Source organism: Coloeus monedula, assembly GCF_965178545.1.
Source record: "Coloeus monedula genome assembly, chromosome: 39".
Lineage (NCBI taxonomy): Eukaryota > Metazoa > Chordata > Aves > Passeriformes > Corvidae > Coloeus > Coloeus monedula.
In genome coordinates this window covers 285,298-297,086 of record NC_138819.1, presented here as the reverse complement: position 1 = coordinate 297,086, position 11,789 = coordinate 285,298, and the positions used below count along the sequence as shown (strand labels likewise).

At 73.6% G+C, this 11,789-nt stretch overlaps 3 protein-coding genes across 3 annotated transcripts; 2 read left to right on the top strand and 1 right to left on the bottom strand.

Moving 5' to 3' along the window:
• Nucleotides 1-346: 346 nt before the first annotated feature.
• OVOL1 (ovo like transcriptional repressor 1) lies at nt 347-2,936 on the bottom strand (the record flags this gene model as incomplete). The annotated part of the gene is made up of 4 exons (XM_082300238.1): nt 347-639; nt 1,018-1,177; nt 1,762-1,898; nt 2,837-2,936. The coding sequence occupies 4 exons, from the start codon at nt 2,934-2,936 to the stop codon at nt 347-349; spliced, it is 690 nt and encodes a 229-aa protein (XP_082156364.1).
• Nucleotides 2,937-5,455: 2,519 nt separating this feature from the next.
• LOC309584372 (uncharacterized protein) lies at nt 5,456-9,857 on the top strand. The gene is made up of 4 exons (XM_082300349.1): nt 5,456-5,576; nt 6,356-6,872; nt 7,255-7,293; nt 7,598-9,857. Exons 1-4 carry the CDS (start codon nt 5,481-5,483, stop codon nt 9,508-9,510), a joined length of 2,565 nt encoding a protein of 854 aa, XP_082156475.1. The 5' UTR covers nt 5,456-5,480; the 3' UTR covers nt 9,511-9,857.
• Nucleotides 9,858-10,212: 355 nt separating this feature from the next.
• Nucleotides 10,213-11,731, top strand: RNASEH2C (ribonuclease H2 subunit C). The gene is made up of 4 exons (XM_082300373.1): nt 10,213-10,360; nt 10,575-10,705; nt 10,829-10,948; nt 11,323-11,731. The coding sequence occupies exons 1-4, from the start codon at nt 10,225-10,227 to the stop codon at nt 11,359-11,361; spliced, it is 426 nt and encodes a 141-aa protein (XP_082156499.1). The 5' UTR covers nt 10,213-10,224; the 3' UTR covers nt 11,362-11,731.
• Nucleotides 11,732-11,789: the final 58 nt, after the last annotated feature.

Sequence of the window (11,789 nt, the reverse complement as noted above, 5' to 3'; positions counted from 1 at the left end):
GCGTGTCCCTCCCCTAACTGGGTGTGTCCCCAAATGGGCGTGTCCCTCCCCAACTGGGCATGTCCCCACCATCGATGGGCGTGTCCCCAAATGGGCGTGTCCCTCCCCAAATGGGCGTGTCCCCAACTGGGCGTGTCCCTCCCCAAATGGGCGTGTCCCCACATCAATGGGCGTGTCCCTCCCTACCCGGTGCTTGTCCCCCTATCAATGGGCGTGTCCCTGATGGGCGTGTCCCCAAATGGGCGTGTCCCCAGGTGAGCGTGTCCCTCCCTACCCGGGCGTGTCCCCAGCCCCACCTGGGCGTGTCCCACACCCCCCTCCCCATTCCCCATTCCAGGCGCGTCCCCTACGGGCCCGGGGCCGTGCGGGGCGGGCCGGGGCGCGGCGCGGGCGTGGCCGCGGCCTTGCGGGCCAGCTTGGCCAGCAGCGGGCTGTGCGGGTGGCGCTGGCGCAGGTGCGCCAGGTGCGCGTCCTGGCTGTCGGCCGTGCCGCCGCACTCCTCGCACACGTAGAGCTTGGCCCGGCGCTCCTTGTAGCCGTAGCGCTGCGCCACGCCGTGGATCTTGCGCAGGTGCGACTCCAGCGAGCAGCGCTGCGTGAAGGCCTTGTCACAGAGCGAGCACTTGTAGGGACGGACACCTGGGGACAGCGGGGACAGCGGGGGGACATCAGGGACACGGCCGTGTCACAGAGCGAGCACTTGTAGGGACGGACACCTGGGGACAGCAGGGACACGGCCGTGTCACACGGGGAGCACGTGTAGGGTCGGATGCTTGGGGGACACGAGAGGACACGCGGGGTGGGGGGGGGGGTTGGTCGCTGTCACCGTTCTTGTCCCTGTCCTGTCCTGTTCCATCTCCGTCCCTGTCCTGCCCACGTCCCCTTCCAGCGCCATCCCATCCTTGTCCCCACCCGTAGCCTCATTCCCCGTCCCCATCCCCGCCCCGTCCTCGGCCATCCCCGCCCCATCCCCGCCCCGTCCCGCCCCATCCCTCCCCAGTCCCGCCCCAGTCCCACCAGTGTGGGTCCGGACGTGTCTCTTGAGGTCGAAGGTGTCGTTGAAGCCCTTCCCGCAGTAGGGGCACCGGTGCCGCTTCACCTCGCTGTGGCACTTGAGGTGCCGGTTCAGCATCCGCTGGAACCCGAAACTCTTCTGGCACACGGGGCACGAGAAGAGCTCGGAGCCCCCCGGGACCCCCCCGGCCACCGGGACCCCCACGGGGACCCCCCCGGCCAGGGGCAGCCCCGGGGGGAGGGGAGCGCCCAAGGGGCCGGACGGGACCTGCCGAGGAAGGGGAGGGAGGGGTTAAATGGGGGGGACCCCCAGTGATGGGGACACCGACTGGTGGGGACCCCCCCTTTGGGGAGCCCCCCAGCCTGGGGACCCCCCAGTTATGGGAAAAACCCTGATTTTGGGGACCCCCCCCACCTTGGTGCCCCCCCCAGTCATGGGGACCCCTGGTTTTGGGTCCCCCTCCCCAGCTCGGGGACCCCCCGTCACAGGGACCCCCCCCACCTTGGGGACCCCCCAGCCCCAGGGACCTCTTCCCTCGGGGACCCCCGATTTTGAGGACCCCCCCCAGTTTGGGGACGCCCAGTTTTGGGGACCCCCTTGCTCATAGGGACCCCCGGCCATAAAGGACACCCAGTTTTAGGCCCCCCCCCAGTCACAGTCCCCTCCCCCGAATTTGACCCCCCCAGGTCACTTTTCTCCCCCCCCCATCCCTCCAGGGCCCCCCCAAATTTGGGGGCCCCCCTTACCTTGCCCCTGGGGTGCAGGAAGGGGCCGGGGGGGGCGCGGGGGGGCAGCGTCATGTCCAGGGGGGACGCGGGGGACGCGGGGGCCTCCCCCACCGCCGGCTCGGGGTCCCTGCGCAGGGGGCAGCCCCCCAGGCAGACTGGGGGGGGGCACGGGTTGAGGGGGGTCCAGCACCCCCAAATCCCACCCCGCAATGGGACCCCCTCAACGTGACCCCCCCCCAATCGGCACCCCAAAATATGACTCCAAAAAGAGCACCCTAAACATGACCCGTCCCCTCCTCAAATCGGACCCCCCAACGAGCCCCCCACCCCTTTTTCCCCTCCAAGCCCCCCCCCAGGGCAGGAGGAGGATTTGGGGGGGCCCTCCCCCGCTCCCCTCCCCCGCCCTTTGGGGTTCCCCCGACCGGTCCGACGGCTCCGGCCGCGACACCCCAAATTACAGCCCAAATTACACCCCAAATTAGGGGTTTCCGGCGGGTGTCGCCCGCGTGGGCCCCGGGGGGGGGACGCCACCCCCCCGCCCTCCCCACCCCCCCCGGGGGGACACAGGCGACACCCCAAAATCCCCTCCCCCACAAAGGGACACAGGCGGCCGCCCCAAAATCCCCCCTAAAATCACCCAGCCCCGAAAAGGATCCAGGGGTCCGGGCACCCCAAAATCCTCCCCAACCCCCCCTCCCCCGTCCCCAGTGTCTGGGTGGGATTTTGGGGCTGAACCCCAACTCTGTCATTAACGGGATCCCCCTGGAGGGGGAGGAGGTCACCCCCAAAGCCTGGGATCCCTCCAAAATCGGGGTCCCCGAAACTCCTGGATCCCCAAAATTCCTGTGTCCCCCCCAAATTCCTTGGTCCTTCCGAACACCGGGGTCCCTCCAAAACACCCGGAACCCGCCAAAATCCCTGGACTCCCCCAAACCTCGGGGTCCCCTTGAACTCCTGGAACCCCCAAGTCCTTGGGTCCCCCCCAAACCCTGGGATCCCGCCGCACTTCGGGGTCCCCCCAACATCCGACTCTCCCCGGCCCTCCGGGGCCCCCCAAGCCCCTTGTCCCCCCCCAAATCCTCTGCCCCCGTACTGGGCACGTAGATCTCCGCCCGCTGCTCGTCCGGGAGCTCGCTCCAGTTGCGCTTGGCCGTGGCCACCACCGGCTTCTTCACCAGGAACGCGCGCGGCATGGCCGGATCCCGCCGGATCCCGCTGGATCCCGACCCCGCCGGATCCCTCTGGATCCCCCCCGGATCCCTGCTCCGATCCCCGGAGGGTTTCGGTGCCGATTCCCAGCTCCCGGCTCCCTGGCGGGGCTGGGTCTCGGATCCCGGCGCTGCTTCCGCTCTGGATTCCCGGATCCTCCGTCGGGTTCGGTGCCGGATCCCGGATCCCTGGTTGAGTCGGATCCCAGATCCCGAGTGTTCGCTCAATATCCACAGCCGATCCCAAATCCTCGGTCAGTTTTGATGCCAGATCCCGAGTGTTTGGTCAATACCCGCAGCCGATCCCAGATCCCAGGTCGGGTTCGGTGCCGGATCCCCGGTGAATTCCAGTGCTGGATCCCCAATCCCGCTGGATCCCAGCGCTCCGGAGGATGCTGGGTTTGGGCTCAGATCCCGGGAATTGAATCAATTCCGACGCCGGATCCCGCCTGCTCTGCTGGGTGTCGCCGCCGATCGATCCCGACACCGGATCCGGCCCCTCAGTCCATCCCACGCCCGATCCCGGCGTCACCGCGATCCGCTGTCACCACACCCGGTGCCACCGGTGCCACCGGTCCCGCGCTGCCGCCCCGCCTCAGCACCGCCCGGCACCGGGGCCGCCTGCGCTGTCCCGGAGCTGTCCCGGTGCTGTCCCAGCAGTGCCGCTCCGCGCTGTGCCGGTCCCAGCTGCGCTGTCCCGGTGCTGTCCTGGCTCTGCTATCCCGGTCCCGGCACTGTTATCCCGGTCCCGGCTCTGCTGTCCCGGTCCCGGCTGTGTTATCCCGGTCCCGGCTGTGTTATCCCGGTCCCGGCACTGTTATCCCGGTCCCGGCTGTGTTATCCCGGTCCCGGCTGTGTTATCCCGGTCCCGGCTGTGTTATCCCGGTCCCGGCTCTGCTATCCCGGTCCCGGTGCTGTCCCGGCTGTGTTATCCCGGTTATGCCGTCCTGGTTGTCCCGGTTCCAGTTCTGCTCTCCCGGCCCCGGCTCTGCTCTCCCGGTCCCGGCTGTGTTATCCCGGCTGTGCAGTCCCGGTACCGTCCCGTCGGTGCCGTTTGTGCTGTCCCGCTGCTGTCCCGCTGCTGTCCCGCTGCTGTCCCGGCCGTGCCGTGCCGGTCCCGGCGGTGCCGCCCCGCTCCGCGTCCCCCGTCCCGCCCCGCGGTGCCCCGGACCGGTTCCGCCGGTCGGGCCGGGGCCGCGCCGCAGCCGGAGCCGGTCGGGCGGGCGCCGCTTGGGAAATAACGGGGAGCCCCCGCCCCGGCCTGGGGACACCGCGGGACGCGGGGACAGCGCCGGGGGGAGGGGGACACGGGGGGCATCTGGGGACACGGGGACGCCGGGGACACCGGGCTCGCAGGGGGACACGGGACAGGGGTCTCCGAGTGTCCCCGGGGGGGCTGTCGGGGGTCACCTGTGTCCCCTGGGGGTGGTCAGGCTGTCCCCGGGGGGGTCAGCTGGACACCAGGGCCGGGACGTGCGGCCGGGGCGAGTCCCCGGTGCCCCGGGGGGGGGCAGGGCCGGGAGTGCGGCCGGTCCGACCGGCCCGGGGGGGACACGGGGGACACGGGGGGGGGGACACGGTCCGGGGGGGACACGGCGGGGGCTATGGGGGAGCTTGGGGGGCTGCGGGGTTCCGGGGGGCTCAGTAGGGTCCTGCAGGGTCTGTAGGGGCCGGGGGGGCTCAGTAGGGTCCTGCAGGGTCTGTAGGGGCCGGGGGGGCTCAGTAGGGTCCTGCAGGGTCTGTAGGGGCCGGGGGGGCTCAGTAGGGTCCTGCAGGGTCTGTAGGGGCCGGGGGGGCTCAGCAGGGTCCCATAGGGTCTGTAGGGGCCGGGGGGGCTCAGCAGGGTCCCATAGGGTCTGTAGGGGCCGGGGGGGCTCAGCAGGGTCCCATAGGGTCTGTAGGGGCCGGGGGGGCTCAGTAGGGTCCCATAGGGTCTGTAGGGGCCGGGGGGGCTCAGTAGGGTCCTGCAGGGTCTGTAGGGGCCGGGGGGGCTCAGTAGGGTCCTGCAGGGTCTGTAGGGGCCGGGGGGGCTCAGTAGGGTCCTGCAGGGTCTGTAGGGGCCGGGGGGACTCAGTAGGGTCCCATAGGGTCTGTAGGGGCCGGGGGGGCTCAGTAGGGTCCTGCAGGGTCTGTAGGGGCCGGGGGGGCTCAGTAGGGTCCTGCAGGGTCTGTAGGGGCCGGGGGGCTCAGCAGGGTCCTGCAGGGTCTGTAGGGGCCGGGGGGGCTCAGCAGGGTCCTGCAGGGTCTGTAGGGGCCGGGGGTCTCTGGGGTCTGTAGGGGCCCCACAAGGCGCCTGCGGGTGGGGGGGCGCGATAGCCCCGCACCTCGTGACGTCACTCCGTGTTGGTTGTGACGTCACAGTTCCCGCGGCCACGGCGCGGGTGTGCGCTTGGCTGTCGCTGTGACGTCACGGCGCGTGGGCGAGCCGTGACGTCACAACCCCCGCCGTTTCCCGCGGCCGTAGCGGGGCCGTGACGTCACCGAGAGGGCGGGCCGTGACGTCAGGCGCTCCCGGCAGCCCCCGCGGCCATGGCGGGGGGGGGTCCCTGGGCCCGGCTCGCGGCCGCGCTCGCGCCCCCCGCGCCCCCCGCGCTGCGCCGGCCCCGCCCCTCCCCACGTCATCAGGTGCGCGACGGCCGCGAGGGGCGGGGCCGGGGGCCCAACCCCGGGGGGGCCCTGAGGGGAATTTGGGGTCACCCGGGGGGGGTTGGGGTCACTCGGGGGGGGTTGGGGTCACCCGGGGGGGATTGAGGTCACCCGGGGGGGATTTGGGGTCCTGAGGGGGATTTGGGGTCACCCGGGGGCGTTGGGGTCACCCGGGGGGGGTTGGGGTCACCCGGGGGGGATTTGGGGTCCTGAGGAGGATTTGGGGTCACCCGGGGGGGGGTTTGGGGTCACTCGGGGGGGTTTGGGGTCACCCGAGGGGGATTTTGGGTCACCCGGGGGGGTTTGGGGTCGCCTCGAGGCCCGGGACCCCCGGAATCCCTCGGTGGGGGGGATTTGGGGTCCCCTGAGGGCGGAGCTGGGGGTACCCCCAACTTCCTGGGACCCCCGGGGGGACTGATTTGGGGTCCCTAACGGGGGGGGGTTGGGGCGGCCACGAACTTCTGGGGAAGGATTTGGGGTCCCTTGCCTTGATTTGGGGTCCTGCGGGGGGGATTTGGGGGTCACCGTTCCCTGTGTGCCCCCCCCCGAACTCCTGGGGGTCCCTTGAAGGGAATTTGGGGTTCCAGGGGGGATTTGGGGTCCCTGGGGGGGTCGATTTGGGGTGTCTGGAGGGGATTTGGGGTTTCTGGGGGAGGATTTGGGGTCCCGGGGGGGGATTTGGAGTCTCTGGGGGATTATTTGGGGTCCCGGGGGGGTCGATTTGGGGGTCCCCCCTCACTTCCCCGCCCCCCCCCCAGACGGAGCTGCTGCTGCTGCTGCTCGAGACCCCCCGGGCGCTGTGCGGGGAGGGGTCCCCGGCCGAGGGGGGTCCCGGGGGGGGTCCCGGGGGGGCTCTGCTGGCGCTGCTGGCCGAGCCCCCCGCGCCGCCCCCCGCGCCCCCCCGGGCGCTGCTGCTGCTGGCCACCCTGACGGTGCTGGTGGCCAGCGGGGACCGCGCGGGGGTCGCGGCGCTGGCGGCGCTGCTGCTGCGGGCGGGGGGCGCGGGGGGGGCCCCGGCGGCGGCCGCCGAGTGTCTGCGGGAGCTGCGGCGCCTCGGGACCCCCGGCAGCCCCCCCCGACCGCTCGGGACCCCCCCCGGGAGCCGCCGCGAGTCCATCGCGACCCCCCAGACCCCCGGGGGTCCCGCCGAGCCCGTCGGGAGCATCCAGAGCCCCCCCGGGGACCCCCCCGGAGCCCTCGGGACCCTCCGGAGCCGCTCCCGGGAGACCCCCGGGCTGCAGCCCCTGGTGCTGCTGCTGGCGGAGCGGGCGGGCGGTGAGTGGGGGGCCCAGTACGGACTGGGGGCGTCCCAGTAAGGGCTCTGCGGGGTCCCAGTAAGGGTGCAGGGGGTCCTAGGAAGAGCTCAGCGGGTCCCAGTAAAGGCTCAGGGGGTCCCAGTAAGGGCGCAGGGGGGTCCCAGTAAGGGCTGGGGGGTCCCAGTGAGGGTGCAGGGGGTCCTAGGAAGAGCTCAGGGGGTCCCAGTAAGGGCGCAGGGGGGATCCCAGTGTGTCCCAGTGCGGGAAGGGGTCCCAGCAGGGACCCTGGGGAGCCCCGCAGTGGGACTGGGAAGGATCCCAGGAAATCCCAGTACGGCCCTGGGAGGGTCCCTGGGGGGCTTTGGGGGCTCCCCCCGACCCCCGTTCCTTTCCCCCCCCAGATCCAGCGGATCCCTGGGAAGAGGCTGGGCCGGACCCCGGTGAGTCCCAGAGCCCCCCCGGGACCCCAAACTCCAGAACCCCCAATTCCCCCCCCCCCGCCCCCAATTCCGGATCCCTCAAATCCCAGCCCTCCCCCCCCCAAAACCCCCCATTTCCAACCCCCCCTCCTCCCCCAAAACCCCCCATTTCCAACCCCCCCTCCTCCCCCAAAACCCCCCATTTCCAACCCCCCCTCCTCCCCCAAAACCCCCCATTTCCAACCCCCCCTCCTCCCCCAAAACCCCCCATTTCTGACCCCCTCCCCCCCAAATCCCCCCCATTTCTGACCCCCCTCCCCTCCAGGCTCTGCCTTCGGCCTCACTCCGGCCGCCCGGGCCCAGCTGCTGCAGCTCCGGCACTTTGGGGGGGTCCCGGGGGGGGCCCCCCCGATTTTGGCCACTGCGGACCCCGCCCCCGTCCAGGCCGCGCTGCTGCGGGGGGGCCGCGGTTTGGGGGGGCCCCGCCTGGCCGCGCTCGCGCTGCACCCCGCGCTGCCCCCCCCCCTGCGCCTCTTCTTCCTCCTCTGCCTCCTCCAGGGGGGGGACCCCAAAACCAGCGCGGGCGGCCCCCCCCCGCCGCTGCCCCCCCACTTGGCCGCCGCTCTGTTCCCGGGGGGGGGCGGGGACCCCCCCGAAATGTTCCTGCCCCGGTTCGAGGCGGCGGCGGCGTTTTGCTCCCAAATTTCGGGGGGGGCTCGGAGCGGGGGGAGCCCCTCCCGCAAAGCGCGGGGGGGGCGGGACTGGCTGTGGGGGCTGGTGCGGTTTTTGGGGGGCGGCCCCCCCGTTCTGTTCTGCCGGGCCGTGGTCGCCTACCGGCGCTGGTTCGGGGGGGTCCCCGGGGGGGAGCTGGGGGTGGCGGCCGAGGAATTACTGGGGGGGGGTCACCCCGCGGCCCCCCCGCACCTGCTGGAGCTCGCCAAGGTTTTGGGGGGGCCCCTCGGGGGGGCTTTGATGGCGCAAGTCCTGCGGGCCCCCCCGCCCCCCCCTGGCACTCCCCAGCTCCGGGGGGTGCTGAAGGTGCTGCGCGACCCCCCCCCCGCGCCGGGGGGGGACCCCGGGACCCCCCCCGAAATGCACCCCCAAATCCGGGGGTACCTGCGGCGGGCGCTGGCGGCCGAGCGGGGGGGCTGGGGGGGGGCCCAGGGGGTCCTGAGCGCCGCCGCCCCCCTCCTGCCCCGCGGGGGGGCCCCGCTGTGCCCCCCCCCGCCCCGGGACCCCGCGGCTTTCTTGGGGGGGGGGGACCCCGACGTGCGGGACCGCGGCCGCCTCCACTCGGCGCTGGCGGCCGCTCTGGGCCCCCCCAAATTGGCCGCGGTTTTGGGGCCCCCCCCGCGCTGCGCCCCCCGCCCCCCTCCCCAAAACGGGCCCGGGGGGGGCGGCGGGGGGGGCGCTCCCCCCTCCCTGCTGCCCGCGCCCCCCCCCTGCCGCCTGCGCTGCCTCCCCGGGCCCCCCCCCCCGTTCGCCGCCCCCCCCGGGGCCCCCCAGGACCCCGAGGGTTGGGGGGCGGCGCTGCTGGCGGGGGGGGGGCGGCCCGTGCCCCTCCCGCTGCGGCTGCGCCTGGAGCCCCCCCCCGCCGCCGGGACCCCTCCCCAGGCCGGGTCCGAGCCCCCCCCCGCCGCCGGGACCCCTCCCCAGGCCCGGCCCGAGCCCCCCCCCGCGCTGGCGCTGCAGCTGCTGCTGGGGGGGGGCGGGGGCTGGGCCGAGGGGGCGCTGGCGGCGCTGGGGGGGGGGCGCGGGGGGGCCGAGCTGACCCTGACCCTGCGCCCCCCCCGCGCGCTGCCCCCCGCCCTCGAGGCCGCCGCCGTCTTCACCCCGGGGGGGGCCCCCCAGAAAGGGGGGGGGGGCTCCTTCCTGGCGCCCCTCCCCCCGCTGGAGCTGCCCCTGCGGGTCCGGCTGCGCCCCCTCGCCCTCCCCCCGGCCTGGGACCCCCCCCGCGCCCGCCGCGCCTTCGAGGCCCTCTGGGGGTCGCTGGGGGGGGGTCCCGAGACCCTCCTGGTGCTGGGGGGGGGCGCGGCCGCCCCTCCCCCCGCCCTCGCCCCCCTGCTCGTGCCCGCGGGGGGAGGGGCGGGGGGGGGATGGGCGCTCGCGGCCGCCGCCCCCCCCCGGGGGGTGGTCCTGGCGCGGGGGGGGCCGGGGGGGGAGGGGCGGGTGCGGGGGCAGCGCTGGGGGGGGGTCCTGCTGCTCGCGCGGCTGCTGCGGGGGGAGGGCGAGGCCTGAGCTGTCGCGACATAGCGCGGCATGTCGTGACATGTCGGGGAGTGCCGCGGTGTGTGGGGGCGGGACAAGATCTGCTGGACCATGGCGACGCAGGATGGGGGCGCCACGGGGCGTGCCGGGCGGTATCGTGACATGTCGTGATGTGTCGTGACATGCCGTGATGTGTCGTGACATGTCGTGATGTATCGTGACATGTCGTGATGTGTCGTGACATGCCGTGATGTGTCGTGACATGTCGTGATGTATCGTGACATGTCGTGACGTGTCGTGACATGTCGTGATGTGTCGTGACATGCCACCGCCCTCCCCGGGTGCTGTGACCCCTGAAGAATTTGGGAAGCGCAAAACCCGTGTCCGGCTCTGTGTGTGTGGGGGGGGGGCTCGGGGGGGTCCTTGGGGAGCGGGAGGGGACAAGGGGGGGTCCCTGGGGGTCCCGTGTGACCCGGGGTGGGCGGAGGGAGGGAGGGGTCTCTGGGTGGGGCTGGCAGCTCCCAGAGGGCGGGCGGGGGGGGTCCCTGGGGTCTGGGGGAGTCCTTGGGGGGGTCCCAGGACACTGTTTTTGGGTGGGGGGGGATCTCACAAAGCCCCCAGACCCCGAACTACATCTCCCATCATGCCTCGCACCGCATCACGCTAAATTTCCATGCGGGCGCCGCCGTGCCGCTTCCGGCGCGTCGTGACGTCACTTCCCGTTCCCGCGGTCCCGCCGCAGTGATGGCGGTGCGCGTCCGGGTTCCCCCCGGGGCCGCCCCGGCGCCGGTGCCCGCTCAGCTCCTGCCCTGCCGCGTCCAGCACGACGGGCCCGCGCCCGTGGCCGCCTTCCTGCGGGCGCGGCCGGGCCCCGGCGGCGGTGAGGGGCGGGGGCTGCGGGGCTGGGTTCGGGGGGAAGGGGAGGGGGTCCTGGGAAAAGGGGCTGGAATTTTGGGGGGGCAGCGAGGGGTCCCGGGGGGAGTTGGGTTGGGGGGGTGGGGGGGCTGCGTTCGGGTGTGGGAGGGATTCTGGGCGGGGGGGGGGGGGTGAGGTCTGGGGGTCCCTCCCCCCTCACTGTGCTCCCCCCCCCCCAGAGCTCTGGGCCGCGTTCCGGGGGCGCCGCTTGGGGGGCCGGGAGCTGCCGCTGCCCCCCGGCTACACGGGGGTCCTGCTAAGGGGGGGCGAGCCGGGAGAGCCCCCCCCGCGCGAGCCCGGGGACCCCCAGGTGAGGCCGGGGAGCAGAGATCCCCCAGACCCCCCCTCAGTGGGGCAGAGCCCCCCCTTTTCCCCTCTTGGGGGGGGTCTCAGCCCCCCCATCTCCCCCTGACCGTTGCCCTTTGCCCCCCAGGCCGGGTGGGTGACGGTGACGGGGTCGTTCGGGGCCATCACGGACTGGGGGGCTGACGCGGCCCCCGACCCCGGCCGGGGCCTGGCCCGGGCCCTGCAGTGGGGACCCCTCGCCCAGGCCGTGAGTCGGGGGGGGGGCTGGGGGGACACTGGGGGGTCTCAGGGCACATTGGGAGTCTGGGGACACGTTTGGGGGGTCTGGGGGCACACTGGGGGGGTCTGGGGGGTGCGTTTGGGGGTCTGGGGACACGTTGGGGGGGTCTGGGGGCACACTGGGGGGGTGGGGACACGTTTGGGGGGTCTGGGGGCGCATTTGGGGGTCTGGGGGCGCATTTGGGGCCATTCTGCCCCCGCTGTGAGTCGGGGGCTGGGGGAGGCCGGGGGGGACGTTTGGGGTCCCTGTGCTGCCGGGCGGGGGGGGCTCGGGGGGGCTCAGGGGGGTCCTGGGGCTGTGGGGGGGTCCCTGAGCCCCCCCTCCGCCTGCCCCTCCCCCAGCTCCACGCCCCCGTGAGCGATGAGGAGGCGGAGCCCTGACAGGCCCCGCCCACCCGAGGAGCCACGCCCAGCGGGGCGGGGCCTGCGCAAGCCACGCCCATTCAGTGGCCACCAATGGGCTGCGGAGCTGAGGCCACGCCCACACGCGGAGCCACGCCCAGAGGGGACGGAGCCTTTTGGCCACGCCCCTCGCGGATGAGGTGGCCACACCCGGGGGCGGGGCCAATTCAAACAGCGCCCGAAGCTCCTCCCGGCGTGGGCGGGGCACGCGGAGACCCCGCCCCTTTTTATTATTAACGAGCCTGCGCTGCCCGCGGGAGGCTCCGCCCACGCAGGAGGCCACGCCCACGGTGGGTGGGGCCTTCCAGAGCCCCTCCCCTTCTCATCAATAAAGGCTTTGCCGCGCCGCTGTGGGCGGGGCCAGGTGTGGGTCAATGAGCTGCGCCAGGTAACCGGGAGGGCGTGGC

Bases quoted from the DNA above. Each gene is read 5' to 3' on its own strand.
- LOC309584372 (XM_082300349.1), top strand. From the start codon at position 5,481: ATGGCGGGGGGGGGTCCCTGGGCCCGGCTCGCGGCCGCGCTCGCGCCC. The intron at 5,577-6,355 runs GTGCGCGACGGC...CCCCCCCCCCAG, and splicing joins GCCCCTCCCCACGTCATCAG to ACGGAGCTGCTGCTGCTGCT. The intron at 6,873-7,254 runs GTGAGTGGGGGG...TTCCCCCCCCAG, and splicing joins GCTGGCGGAGCGGGCGGGCG to ATCCAGCGGATCCCTGGGAA.
- RNASEH2C (XM_082300373.1), top strand. From the start codon at position 10,225: ATGGCGGTGCGCGTCCGGGTTCCCCCCGGGGCCGCCCCGGCGCCGGTG. The intron at 10,706-10,828 runs GTGAGGCCGGGG...TTTGCCCCCCAG, and splicing joins GCGAGCCCGGGGACCCCCAG to GCCGGGTGGGTGACGGTGAC. The intron at 10,949-11,322 runs GTGAGTCGGGGG...CCCCTCCCCCAG, and splicing joins GGGGACCCCTCGCCCAGGCC to CTCCACGCCCCCGTGAGCGA.